At 54.0% G+C, this 14,240-nt stretch overlaps 1 protein-coding gene across 1 annotated transcript; it reads right to left on the bottom strand.

Moving 5' to 3' along the window:
* Positions 1-801: 801 nt before the first annotated feature.
* On the bottom strand, positions 802-13,937 carry CACNG8 (calcium voltage-gated channel auxiliary subunit gamma 8; the record flags this gene model as incomplete). The annotated part of the gene is made up of 4 exons (XM_082863564.1): positions 13,667-13,937; positions 4,357-4,440; positions 3,047-3,187; positions 802-1,559 (listed from the first exon to the last, which is right to left on the bottom strand). Exons 1-4 carry the CDS (start codon positions 13,842-13,844, stop codon positions 802-804), a joined length of 1,161 nt encoding a protein of 386 aa, XP_082719690.1. The 5' UTR covers positions 13,845-13,937.
* Positions 13,938-14,240: the final 303 nt, after the last annotated feature.

Genomic DNA, 14,240 nt, shown 5'->3' with positions numbered 1-14,240 from the left:
TTCTCCTTTGCCCTAACTGTAACTTACTGTGGCGTATACATTTCTTGGGTTAATGTCTGTCTCATGCACAAGATGTAAACTCTATGAGGATGCTGGGGACCCTATCTGACTTCCCTCCTTCTGTAGGCTCAGCATTTGGCACAATGCCTGGCACTTAAGTACACAAATAAATTGCTGGTAATGAATGATCAAGTCTGTCTCTGGGACTGTTTACGTTCCCTCCCCAGCGCCATGCTGGTACATAGCAGGTGCTTTTAAAGCCCTTGTGGAAGGATGAGTGAAGAAGTGAACGAATGCCCACGTCTGTCCCTTGTCACTTTGCCTTTCTGCATCCCTCTTTTATCTTTCTGTCTCTTTACATAGAGCATATATATAGTCTGCAGGTATAACTATATAGTCGTGTGTTATGGGTCCCTCTCCAGGAGTTGGGCTGGGCTGGGAGTCCCTCCTCCGTGCCCCGCCCCCACATGCACACAGCAAAACATTAAAAAGAAAACATCTCAAAACTGCAGAAAACACCACAGCCCTCCCCCTCCCCCCCACAAAAAATAAATAAAACACGACGCTCCCTCCCAACGGCCCCCTCCCTTCCCTTCCCCCTCCCTCAGGGTCCCTGATTCGGAGGGTGGCGGGCGCTCCCCCACGCCCGAGAGGTGGGGAGGGGGCGCGGGGGAGCACCAAGCAGTCTCCAGCGCGCTCACGGGGAAGGAGGGGGGCACCCCCGACCCCCGGCAGCCTCGTTGCACGCGCGCCCGCGCACGCGCCCCGGACACGCCCCCCTCGGCGCCCCCCGTCGCGCCCCTACACGGGTGTGGTTTTCCTGTTGAGCGTGTTGCCGTTGGAGGCGGCGGCCTCCTTGGCCAGGGTCCCGGGGGCTGGCGCGGCGGGCGCGGGCGCGGCGGGCGCAGGCGCGGCGGGCGGCCCGGTGACCGTGACCGTGACGCCGCCGCCCGCCTCCTTGGGGAAGGCGTTGTGCAGCGTGAGGAAGCCGGACGCCCCCCCGCGGTCCCGCTCTGAGCCCGCCCCGCCGCCGCCGCCGCCGCCGCCCCCCGCGCCCCCCGCCGCGCCGCCGTACGCCCCGCCGCCGGCACCGGCGCTAGCCAGCCCCGCGGCCACGCTGCCCTTGGACGGGTCGCGGCTGAGCGTGTACATGGAGATGTCCGTGGAGGCGAAGCCCGGGCCCCCGGCGCCGCCGGGAGACGCGTCCCGCGACGGCGACGGCTCGCTGGAGCGGGAGCTAGAGCGGGAGCGGCGGCGGTAGCGGAAGCGGTAACTGGGCAGACGGAGGATGGCCGAGGGGCCGCTCCCGCCACTGCCGCCCGCGCCCCCGCCGGCCTTGAGCAGGTCCGAGCGAGACTGGCAGTGCGCCTCGCGGCTGCGCTCGATGTAGATGTTGACGGCCAGCACGCCGATCACCTCGGCCAGGATGAACGACAGCCCGCCGAAGTAGAAGGACCAGCCGTACGAGTAATGGTTCTTCTTCTCCTCGTCCCGCTTCGGGCCCGGCTCGCCCGCGTTGGCCGAGATGTACACGATCACGCCGATGATGTTGCTCAGGCCTGGGCGGGGACGGTCAGACGGGAGCCTCGAGGCCACCCCTGGCCCCGCCCCCGCCCCCGGCCTGTCCCCGCCGGCCCAGGCCCAGCCCCGCTCTGAGCTCCACCCATGATGGTCTAGGCCCCGCCCCAGATGGTCCAGACCGCCCCGCCCACTGGTCAGCCCAGGCCCCGCCCCATGTTGGCCTAAGCTCCACCGTCAGATGGTCCAAGCCCCTTTCCAGATGGTCTAACTTTCTTCCCAGGTGGCCCAGGCCCCGCCCCGAAGGGCCCCAAATCCTGCTTCGGATGGTCCACCATCCCCAGCTAATTCAGGTCCTACTCTGTTGGTCGAAAGCCCACCCTGGTCGGTCTAAACTCCGCCCCAGTTGGTCCAGGGCCCACCCCAGAAGGTTTAGGATCACCCTTAATGGTCCAGATCCCTCCGGGATGGCCCAAGGCCTGCCCCAGATGGTCTAAACTCCTCCCCAGATGGCCCAGGCCCTTTCCTCGCTGGCCTAAACTCTGCCCTTGATAAGATGACCCTGGCTGGGGTTTCCTGGCCCTACCCTGATTGGTCTAACTGCACTCTTAACTTTATAAATCTTGGTGTTCCCTAGGCCTCACCCTCCGCTCGTTTAGTTAATGAGGTAATCCCGCTCTGACTCTCTAGGCCCTGACTCTGGCTGATCTGAACTCTTTCATGATTATCCTCTATTCTAGGTCTCCCCCACACTACTCTTACTAAAGCAGGTCTCCCGTCTACTCTAAGCCCCGCCTCCAGCTTGCTAAACCCTGCCCCCTGAGGATCGCGGTCAGGCTCCTCCCCCGTCCCAGGTGTAGTTAGCCCGGTCTTTCAAATCCTCCAAGCCCCACCCCCTGCAGATCTTGATCCAACTCCAAAGCATCCCCTGCTGTTTATGCTAAATCCTCCCCCTTCTCCTCTGGATTCCATCCCTTCAGAAAGGCTGACTCCTCGAATTTCCCAATACTACTCACTTCGAGTAGAAAGGGGGTCTTGCCCCTAAATGCCCTCCCTCACTACCGAGTTGGTCTGGATGCTTTCGCAGGACCAGACCCTTTTTGGGTACACCGGAGCCCACGAGGCCCCGCCCCCTAGAGCAGGCTCCTCCCCATCTGAATCCAAATCGCTTTCTCCCTCTCAGGTCTGTCTTCTCTGTCTTCAAGACCGCAATTCAGCCTCAAGGGCCCACCCCCTCTCCCAAGCTCCTCCCCTTCCGTCTCCTGGACCGCAAACTTTGGAATCTAAACTCCTGGCATCCCGGATTACGCGGTAGACAGACACCTGTCTGTGCTGGGTTCACTCGCCCAGAAGACTACCGGAAGGCGACACCTACCTCGCCCAGCGGGTGGCGATGGAGCTTGGGAAGAGCCTAGGAAGGCTCCGGGCCCCAGGGAGCGCCCGGGCAGGGTAGCTTTGCAGGCGCGCGCGCGCTCACACACACACGTGCGCGCTCGCAGGTGGGCCGCCCCCTCCCTCTGCCTCTCACCTGCTGCCACGAACAGGATCCCTGCTCCCAGAATGATGTTCCTCTTGGACTTGTAGACCCGGGAGGCCGCCACGCACACGCCCCCGAGCAGCAGCAGGATGGCGCTGAGGATGGGGAAAATGCTGGAGGCCCGGACGACTCCTGGAGAAAGGAGAGTATGGGGAGAGATGGGGGGTGGGAACCAGGGCGTCAGACACGGCCGCCTGGCCCCCTGGCGCCCCGCTCCTCCTGCTGCCTCCGTCTCCGCTTCTCTCTCGCTGGCTCTCCAATTCTCCTTCTCTGCCTGGTTATTTTCTGTTATTGTCTCACTTTCTCTCCTCTTTAAAATTTCTTTCTTTCTCGATCTGATTGCCTCTCTCTTTTTCTGTGTCTTTTTCTTTCTTCCTCTATTTTTCTCTCTCCTGGCATATTTTTCTTCCCTTTTATTTCTCTAATCACTCTCTCTCTCTTTTTTTTCCCCTCGGAACTTCTCTATTTCTCTGTGGACCCTCTCCGTCTCTCTTTTTCCTTCTCGCACGCTCTTTCCCTTCCTCTCCTGCGCATTTTTTCCTTCCTCCAGATCTTTCTGAATCAAATCTCTAAATACCTCTCTCCCTCCCACCCCATCCCCCCTTCTGCCAGGCTTCACCTATCTCTCTGGGTTCCTCTTCTCTCTTCCCCTGCCCCCTCCCTCTCTCCCTCTCCCGCTCTCTTCTTCCCTTCCTCCTCTCTGTCCCTCCCCCCACCCCTTCCTGCCTGGCTTCATCTGTAGCTCTGGGTTTCTCTTCTCTTACTTTCTCCCTTCTCTCCCTCTCCCCCTCTCTCTGCAGTCCTTTCCACCGTCTCCCAAACCCTAGGCAACCAGATTCTGCGATTTCTGAGCCCGGTTGAGGCCGCAGCCAATCATAACTCTGGATTTGCCGCGTTCTTGGGGTAGCTAACCAATCCCACCACAGGCTTCCCCAGCCAGCTCCCTAGAATGGCCCGTCCGCGCCGTCCGCGCCGTCCGCGCCTCAGGTTGCCTCACGGCCCCAGGGCGCAGCGGCCAATCCCAACCCAGAGAGTCACTGCACTGAGTTGCCTCGAGTACCCAGGCCATCACGACGGCCAATCAGCTCCCGGGATCCCTTCTCAGCCCGCCCCAAGGTGAGAGGAGGGGGCGGGAGAGACCACTGAGCCAATCGGTGACCAGAGGATCTCAGTATCTGGGCTTGGATTGGCTGACAAGTTCATCTCTGCGTGTGGTTCTAAGTGCCGAAGCACAGCCCCCTCTCCCCTCGCACTTGCCCAAGCCCGGCAGTCCCCCCACTCTGTCCCCGACCCCCACGTACGGAGCAGATACTCCGCGCTGTCATGGTCGTAGTCCGTGTCCTCCGGGAAATGGTTGATCTTCACGCAGACGCCTCTTTTCAACCCTGGAGGGGAATGGAGGTGATAGTCGTGGGCACTTAAGAGTGCGGAAACCCCGGGTAAGAAAGGACCCTCCTCAAACCCCTTCTGATTGGGAGACAGGAAGTAATGGCTCCTGAGCCTGTCTGTGCACCTGGGACAAACTTTCAACCTCCCGGCCCCGGTTTCCCTACCAGTTAAAAAAAAGAAAAAAGGTAAAGAAAGGAAGGGAGGGAGGGAGGAAATCATCCAACACTCACTAAAAGGCCACAAGAACTTTTGCCCTGTAACCTGTACGGGGACAGTCTCTCTGGCCTCTGTTTCCACCTCTGTAAGAAAGAAGGCGTTGCTTTCAGCCATGTCGTCACTCTTCAACTCAAAATCGGTTGAAAATGCGTGGGAAAACGAAGAGGCGGCAGAGGGCCAGGAGGACTACATTTCCCATGAGGCCCTATGAAGTCTTCGAGTCCAATTGTGAGGAGAGAGAAGCCCCAGTGGATCACCGGGGTTGTAGTCTCTTCAATCCTCCATATGGGAGAGGGATTCCCCGGCTCTCTGCGCACTGCACCTGGGGTCCTCTGGGAGGAGATGCAGAGGTCGGAGCTAGCAGAGGCACGCTAGGGGTGCAGTATGCCTCCAGTGGTCCTGCAGTCTCAGCCCCTTCCTCCCCCTAAGAACCCACTTCCTTACACAGCTGCAGACCGATGTATAAATAAGTATAAATTTAAATACATTTTGTTTCCTCAATTCTCCAGGCTCCTTCCAACCTCCCGGCCACTGCCCAATGCTGCAGAACATTCTGCTTACTTTCTTCACTGGCGAAAAACTTACCCTTGCAAGCGAGCAGTGCACGGGACACCAGCTTGAGGAAGCTTTCGCTCACACACACACACCTCCCACCCATTCTGGGGTGTAGCAGCGCCCTGCACTACCACCTTCTTAGCATGCATTGGTTTGATTTATGACCTTCTTCAGCACACTAGGAGTTCCTGCAGGGGGAGGGCATGGGGTCTGATTCCTCCACAGCATTCCTCCAATGCTGTGTCCCTAGCATTGCCTGGCACAAAGGAGGCCTCAAGAAATGAGTGTTGAAAGAATTAAATTATGAATGAATATAAGGATGACAGAAGGGGAGATTCGAGGCAAAAGATGACACGGAAAGAAATGGGGGTAAAGGAAAAGATTGGAAAGAAGAACTATAAGGCAGTGAATAATTCCACTAAGAGCTACCATTTGTTAAGTGCTTCCTAGGTGGATTAACTCATCCACAGCTCACAGGAGATCCACGAAATAGATAATGTTATTGGTGTCGTGCAGTGACCAAACATTGAGAATTGAAGTCGCACTGCTTGATAATGAAGCCTGAATCCATCATGTCCTTATTCTGTGACCTTGTTGGCCTTACTTGGGCCAATTTGCTTCGATCCCTTTTCCTATAACAAGGGGCTACTAGGACCTACCTCACTGGGTTGTTGTGAGGGTTGAATCCAGGTATAGAGATTTAGCACTTTGCCTAGAACACAATTAAATGTTCAGCTGATACCACGCCGTATACCCATTGTCCAGATGAGGAAGCAGAGGCATAACAAGGGTTCATCAATTCACAGCTGATGGGTGGTGGAAGCAGAATTCAAACACACAGCAGTTTGCCCCCACTGGAATGTAAGCTTATAGGCTGTTCACCACTCTTCAACATCTAGAGCAATGCCTAACACATAGTAAGTGCTTAATAAATATTTTTATGTACGAATGATTGAATGGGCAACAAGCACATGAAAAGATCCTCCATATCACTAATCGTTAGGGAAATGCAAATCAAAACAACAGTGAAATACCCTCTCATAGATATGAGATACCATCCCATTAGGATGGCTACTATAAACAAGCAAACAAAATAAAACAGAAAATAAGTGTTGCTGAGGATGTGGGGAAATTGGAACCCATGTGCACTGTTGGTGGGAATATAAAATGGTGCAGTCGCTATGGAAAATAGTATGGAGGTTCCTCAAAAAATTAAAATTACTATATGATCCAGCAAGTCCCTTCTGGGTATATACTCAAAAGAACTGAAAGCAAGGTCTCTAAGAAATATTTGTACATCCATTTTCGTGGCAGCATTATTCACAACAGCCAAAAGCAACCTAAGTGTCCATCAATGGATGAACGGATAAAGTGTGGCATATACGTAGAATGGAATGTTGTTCAGCCTTTAAAAGTAAGGGAATTCTGACACATGCTACAACCTGGATGAACCTTGAAGATATTATGCAAGTGAAATAAGTCAGTCACAAAAATACAAATACTGTATGATTCCACTCATGTGCGATATCTAGAGTCCTCAAATTCACAGAGACAGAAAGTAGAATGATGGTTGCCAGGGGCTGGGAGCAGGGAAGAATAGGTACAGAGTTTCGGTTTTGAAAGATGAAAAGTTTTGGAGCTTGGGTACCCAATGTGAATCTACGTAACATTACTGAACTGTGCTTTTAAAAATGGTTAAGATGGTACATTTCACATTCTGTGCATTTTACTTAAAAAAAAAAAGCCATTGAATGAATGAATGAAGATACACCTTTTGAGTGCAGATGTTTACCCATCAGCACATCCAGTATGGTGTGGTGGGGGGGGGGTCAAGTTCTCTCCTTTCTTGAGTGGGATTATAGTACTTCTCTCAAAACATGAATGATAACTCAATGAGATTGAGCATGGAGAGTACACGGCATGCAGACTCTCCGCAGACTCGTCATGCTGACAGGAATGATAACTAGTACGTACTGAGGGCTAACCACACACTAGGCACGGCTCCAAGCATTTGACAGGTAGGTATTAACACAGTATGCATGACCAACCCTTAGAAATACCAGGCAGTGATAGTATCCCTGCTTTACAGGTGAGGAAACTGAGGCATAGAGTTGAAGAAATTGCTCAGTTCTATAGATGGTAAATCCTGGGGAGGAGACTCTGGGCCTCAAAGGTGAGCTTTTTTTTTTTTAAGGTGAGCATTTTCTTTTCTTTTTCTTTTTTTCCTGGCCAAGCCATGTGGCTTGCGGGGGTCTTAGTTCCCCAACCAGGGATCAACCCCTGTGCAGTGGAAGCGCAGAGTTCTAACCACTGGACCGCCAGAGAGGTCCCAGAGGTGAGCATATTTGTGACAGTGGAGTGTAGTGGTTATGTTAGCCACGAGCACGGGCTTTGGAATCACATTCTCTGGACTCACATGCCAGGGCTGCCACTTCCCAGCTGGGTGGCTTTGGGCATTTGGACACCCCTGAGCCTCGGCTTCCTCGCTTGGAGAATGCGGATGGTGATAATGACCACATGCGGCTTGCGAGCACTCAGTGACACACGAATGGCAGAGTCGAGCGCGGACCGCACGGGGGTTATGCGGCACGCCTCTGCGTGTTATCCGACCAGCTGGGCTGGGAGCTCCTTAGGTGCAGGCATGGTGGTGATGCGTCTCTGAGTCTCCCCAGGGCCCGCCTAACACAGACCCGGGCAGGCAGCGGTGGGGGGGAGTGGGGAAGCGGGATGGGGGGCGGTGCGTAGGGGTGTGTACTGTGGCGAGGACCACGGCTCTGCCCCTCGTACGCTGGGTGGCCATGTGGCTGACTCACTTCCCCTTTCTGGCCTTCAGCTTCCTGCTCTGACAAACTCGGGTGATAATAATACCTTCCCCCGGAGCAACTGGGAGGATTCAATGAGATAATAAGGCACGCAAAGTGCTGAGAACAGGGGCTCTATATAGTCCGCTCGAATAAATTGGGCTGTGGGTCTAGATTCTGGAGGCTGAAATTCCTGAGAAGGGAGCTAGACCCATACGGATCCCCCAGCCCTGGGGTTGGTTCTGGGGCACTTGAAATGTGGCAACTGAGACGGAGTGTGAGTGTCAAATGGGCACCAGATTTCAGATTTGGTACGAAGAAAAATGCATACTATTCCATTAATAATCGTTATATTGCTAACATGTTAAAATAATGGTTTGGCTACGCTTGGTTAGACAAAATGTATGACTAACGTTTATATTAATGTATTATATTGTATAAATTGTATTTATCAAATTAGATTCATTGAACCTTCCCCTTTGTACTTGTTTTAATGCCACTGCTAGAAACATTTAAGTTATGTAGACAGCTTGTGTGATGTTTCTCTTGGGCAGTGCTGGTTGGGAGGCGGGGACTTCTGGGTTATCAAGGAGGGGAAACTCAGGGGTTGGTCATCTGAATTCATAATACTGAGAAGAAGAAGAACAGAATATAAACGACATAGTCTAGCCTTTACCCTGTGCCTGCTGGCCTTTTGAATGCCTTTACACGTAATAACTCATTGAATTCGCTCCACAGCCCTGTGGGTTAGGGGCCATTATAATCCCCATTTCACCGATGACGGAAATAAAGCACAGAGAAGTAGAATATATGGCTCAATGTCACCTTCCTGTGCACAGCAGACAGGAAGTAACCCAATAAGTCTTGTTCTCGAGTCTATGTCCCAATCACGACTTTCTACTGCACTTCTCAGAAAGACGGAGGGACAAGAGGATGGGACCTAAGAATTCCTGGGGACAGAGTGTCTTCAGGGGGCAATGGCCCGGGGGGGGGGGCAGTTTCTACACCCCTGGATCCCCGATAGGATGGAGGCTAGTGGTTATATTGCTTTGACTCCTGGGAAACCAAAGAGACCTGGATTCAGATCCAGACTCTACTGCATATTAGCTGTGTGACCTTGGGAAAGGTGCTTTCCTTCTCTGAGCCTTAAGCGTTCATTTCTAGGAGATGGGGGTAGTAGTGGTACATAGCGCACAGAATTACTGTGAGCATCCAATGACACATGAATGATGACTATAATAACAATAAAGTCTACCTTCATTTCCCCCCTGCTTAACACAATTCCTTTGGCTCCCAGGACCCAGTTACCTCATTTTCCCCAAACCTCTGTGGTCACTCCTTTCTCAGCTCCCTTTGCTGGCTCTTCTCATCTTTCTGATTGTCTCTGAATACTGGACTAGCTCAGGCTTCAGCCCTTCAACTAATTTTTTGGTTTGTTTCTGTCTCTGCTCATCCATCCACATGCCATGACCCGCCCACCAGCCCAGACTCTCCCCTGAACTCTGACCTCATATATCATATCGCTAACATCCTAGATCAGGGGGTCAGCAAACTATGACCCACAGGCTGAACCCAGCCTGCCAAATCCAGCGAAGAATGGGTTTTACTTTTTTTTTTTTTTTTTTAATGATTGAAAAGCTGTCAGAGAAGACTATCTCGTGGTACGTGAAAATGATATAAAATTCAAATGTCAGTGCCTGTAAAGGAAGTTTAATTGGAACCCAGCCACACTCATCCACTCACGCATCATCTCTGGCTATTTTAAGGAGTAGCAGCAACAGAGATCACACGCCCCACAAAGCCTAAGAAACTGACTGTACGGCACTTTGTGAGTCCTTTCCTATACTGACTCCTGTCCTACACAGTATCTCAAATAGGCACCCTCAATTTATTTTTGTAATTTTTTTGGGTAAAGTCACCTCAATTTAACATGTCCAAAACTGAGCTCATGATAGCCCTCCTTATAATAAATTGGGTAAGAGAAAATAAAACAAATACAATAAAATACCAGCTGTTCCAGCAGACGAACCTCCCCCACCCCTACCCCACCACATTCTCCGGTGCTCAGGCCACAGCCTTAGAGCAGTGACTCTCAATGAGGGGCGATTTTATTCCTAGTCTGGAGACAGTTGACGATTTTGGTGTCCACACCGGTGGATGCTGCTGGTGTTTAAAAGGTAGAGCCCAGGGATGCTGCCACACAGCCTACAACACGCAGGACGCACCCCCCAACCCCAGCCCACAGCCGCAACACGGAATTATCCACCCTCAAATGTCAACAGCGCTGAGGTTGGGAAAGTCCGCTTTCGAGACGCCCCGACATTTCTCTCTCATATCCTACAACTGCCCCACCAGCAATTCCTGCCCGCTGTAGCGGCAGAACATACTCGCAGTTGAAACCCAAACTCTACGGCTCCCACCCCGGATAAGCCACCTCCCATTCTCCCTTTTCCTTTCCTCCTAAATACTCGACACAGCAGCAAGAGCGATGCCCTTAACCTTTAAGCCAGCTCCTGTCACTCCTCCCCTCCGACGTGGAAAGCAAATTACATTCCAGGACCTGGAAGTTCATGGTATCGCCTTGACTGCACCTCCTACCATGTCCCTCCTCACCACCTCTGCCTGGGCCACGCGGGCCTCCCATGATGGTCAGACACAAGGCACATTCCCACTGCAGAGCCGGAGCAATGTTTCTACAGCCTGAAGCATTTCCCTCCAGAAGCCACATGGCTCCATCTCTGCGTTCATTTAGCCTACGCCTCGGATGTCACCTGCTCAGTCCCCTTTATCTCCAATTTCTGCAGTTTCACACCCTTGCCCCTAACACTTCCCATCCCCTCCCTTGCTCTTTTTCCTCCTTGGCACTCAGCTCTAACACCCTAGGTGTTGTATTTACTTATCTCCCTTATTATCTGTCTCTCATTTTAGAATATAAGACATATAAAAACAGCAGTCTTTCATGTACACACTGCTATATTTAAAATGGGTAACCAAGGGCTTCCCTGGTGGCGCAGTGGTTGAGAGTCCGCCTGCCGATGCAGGGGACGCAGTTTCGTGCCCCAGTCCAGGAAGATCCCACATGCCGCAGAGCGGCTGGGCCCGTGAGCCATGGCCGCTGAGCCTGCGCGTCCGAAGCCTGTGCCCCGCAACGGGAGAGGCCGCAACAGTGAGAGGCCCACGTACAGCAAAAAAAAAAAAAAAAAAAAAGAGTAACCAACAAGGACCTACTGTAGAGCACAGAGAACTCTGCTCAATGTTGTGTGGCAGCCTGGATGGGAGGGGAGTCTGGGGGAGAATGGATACATGTATATGTATGGCTGAGTTGCTTTGCTGTGCACCTGAAACTATCACAACATTGTTAATTGGCTATACTCCAATATAAAATAAAAAGTTAAAAAAAAAAAACCGGTTTCTTTGCTGTTGGTTTTTTTCTCCTTCCACATCTATAGCTCCAGAATCACGAACAGCGTCTGGCACACAGTATAAACTCAATAAATAGTGGCTGTTGAGGAGGGGATGAATACACGGAATGACTGCTACTTGCTGTACACTGTCCATCAGTGTATAATGAGAAACTGGGTGTCAAATTATAACATAATGAGAAAATTGGATGGGTGTGAGGCAATAGGGACCAGAGGTGACGGGAGAAAGGGAGACCCTCATGCCTGATCTGAGGAAGCAGCTGCTACTCGGATCCAGCCAACCGTGGCCACTGCAGGATACTGGCCCCGTGTTGTCAGATCTTCCACTAGTTCAAAAGAAGCTGGAAATCGGATTTTCAATGTGCAATCTCCCTATTTTTAAATGTTGGCAACCGATTCAGATTTTGGTTTCAGTTTTAAACACTCCACACACCAGACAAAGCATATCGGCAAATCCCATCCATCAGACCTGAGTTCTCTTGGCTCTTCCCCAGTCACAGCTGGGTTACCTTGGGCAAGTAGCTTAACATCTCTGAGCCTCGGTTTCCTCATCCTCAACAGGAGGGTGGTGCCCTGCCGCCCCCCTCCCATAGGATTAAATGAGATAATAACATTCCTTGCTCATCCAGAGTACCCAGCAAGGGACTTCCCTGGTGGTGCAGCGGTTAAGGGTCCACCTGCCAATGCAGGGGATGCAGGTTCGAGCCCTGGTCCGGGAGGATTCCCACATGCCGCTGAGCAACTAAGTCCCTTTGCCACAACTATTGAGCCTGCGCTCTAGAGCCCTTGAGCCACAATTACTGAGCCCTCGTGCCACAACTACTGAAGCCCACGCGCCTAGAGCCCGTGCCCCGCAACAAGAGAAGCCACCTCAATGAGAAGCCCGCGCACCACAACCAAGAGTAGCCCCCGCTCGCCGCAACTAGAGAAAGCTCGCGCGCAGCAGTGAAGACCCAACACAGCCAAAAATTTAAAAAAAAAAAAAAAAAGAGTGCCCAGCAAAACGGAGGAGGAAAAGATGGGGAAAAGAGAGGGATAAAAAGAGAAGTGAAGGGATTTTGATCTATTTGGCCCTGGAGGGGGAAATTGGGGATTGGCTGGTCCCACTCCTTCATGTTGCAGACCAGGGCCCTGAGGCTTGGGGAGGTGACAAGATAGTGAGCACACAGGGGGAGAGATGCACAGGAGGACTGGAACCCAGGTGTCCTGCTTCCCAGCCCATCACTTCCACGCTATGTGGAAAGAAATGGCAAAGCTGAGAGCAAAACAAACAGAGGAGTTGCTAAGAGGAAGAGGCCTGGCGTGGGGAGATGGGAGGCCGAGGGAGCCAGCTGGGAGGGAGCCTGCAAGGAGAGTAGGACCAAGCAAAGAGCAAAGATGGAGATTAGAAGAGGCGGTGGCCTCATCGTCAAGAAACAGGGTCTGGAAGGAGGACGTCAAAGGGAGGATGAATGGAGGGAAGATGAGGCAGAAGCTTCTGAAGACCAAGGAGGACAAGGACCCGCAGGGGAGGCTGGGAGGCCTGATGGGGAGAGGCGGGCAGACAAGGTCCGCCGGAGGACAAGCCACAGAGAGGAAAGAGGAGAGGGCCGTGGGTTACGGGCAGTTAGGGCAGGATGTTTTAGGAGAGAAACAGCCAAAGTGAGGCCAAAGGGACGGAGGAGATGGGGAAGACGCTGTGACTGGGTCCATAAGAGGTAGGGGCGCTCAGAGGGCAGAGGTAGGACGTGGGGGAGAGAAGATGCAAAGGGCAAAAGGAGGAGGGGGGCCCAGCTCAAGGGTGAGCGGGAAGCGGGGAGGCAAAGCAGAGCGTGCCAGTGCTGGAATCGAGGCAGAGGGAGCCCCTCGCGCAGGGAGGCCAGGCACCCACAGGGGTGAGAGGGAGGGACGAGAGGGGGCTTTCCCCACGAATGAAGGAAAGATAAGATTGGGGGGTCCCGAGCGGAGGGGGCGCAGGACGTGCCGAGTGACGGAGAGGCGTGAATGGGGAGGGTCGAGGCGAGGGGGGCGGGATTCAGAAGAGGGTCAGGACGCAGAGAAGAGTGAGAAGGACGGGGGAAGGTGTGTGGGCAGGCGTGGCAAGGAGCCCCAGGAGGAGACGGGAGGCCTCAGTGGGGACCACAGGAAACTGGGAGATTTCCCAGGGAGGAAGCCCAGCCGGCCGCGGACGGGACGAGGGGCCGGGCCGCAAATGGAGGGGCGCAAGGCCGGGGCCCCCTCCACCCTACCTTCCAGGCAGCAGATCCTCCAGAGGCCCGAGTGGGTGAGTCCGCCGGGGTCCTTCTTCTCCGAGGAGCCACTGCCCCCGCGGTGGTGGGGCCCGTCGTCGCCAGCCGTGAGGTTGGTGGTGTTGCAGATGAAGGCGCGCGTGTAGAGCCAGTAGTCCGTGCTGATGGCAATGGTCATGAGGCCGAAGGCTGCGAAGGCGCCCACCGTGGTGAGCAACACCTGCACCCCCTTCTCGCACCAGAGGCCCCTCTCTTCGTTCCAGCGCTTCAGCGACTCCAGTTTGACTACGGGCAGCCGGGGGGCCGTGGGCCACCACCGGGGCAGCGGGGGCGGGGCCGTGCCGGCGGCTGGGGGGGTCACAGCGCAGGCAGAAGTGGGGGGCCCGGGGCCAGGGGCTGGGGAGGGGGCGGCGAGGAGGAGGCTGAGGCCGGGGACGGGGTCAGAAGGCAGCCATGGTCGGCAGCTGGTGGAGGGCAGGGAGCGAGATAAAGGATTAGACAGGAGGGCTCACCTCCCTGGACACCCCTTTACCTGCACCCCAGCCCCCCAAAGAAACCCCACTCTTTCCTCGGT

Source organism: Leucopleurus acutus (assembly GCF_964270905.1).
Source record: "Leucopleurus acutus genome assembly, chromosome: 20".
NCBI lineage: Eukaryota > Metazoa > Chordata > Mammalia > Artiodactyla > Delphinidae > Leucopleurus > Leucopleurus acutus.
Note: the sequence above shows the minus strand (reverse complement) of the source record. Positions and strands in the feature narration are given on the sequence as shown.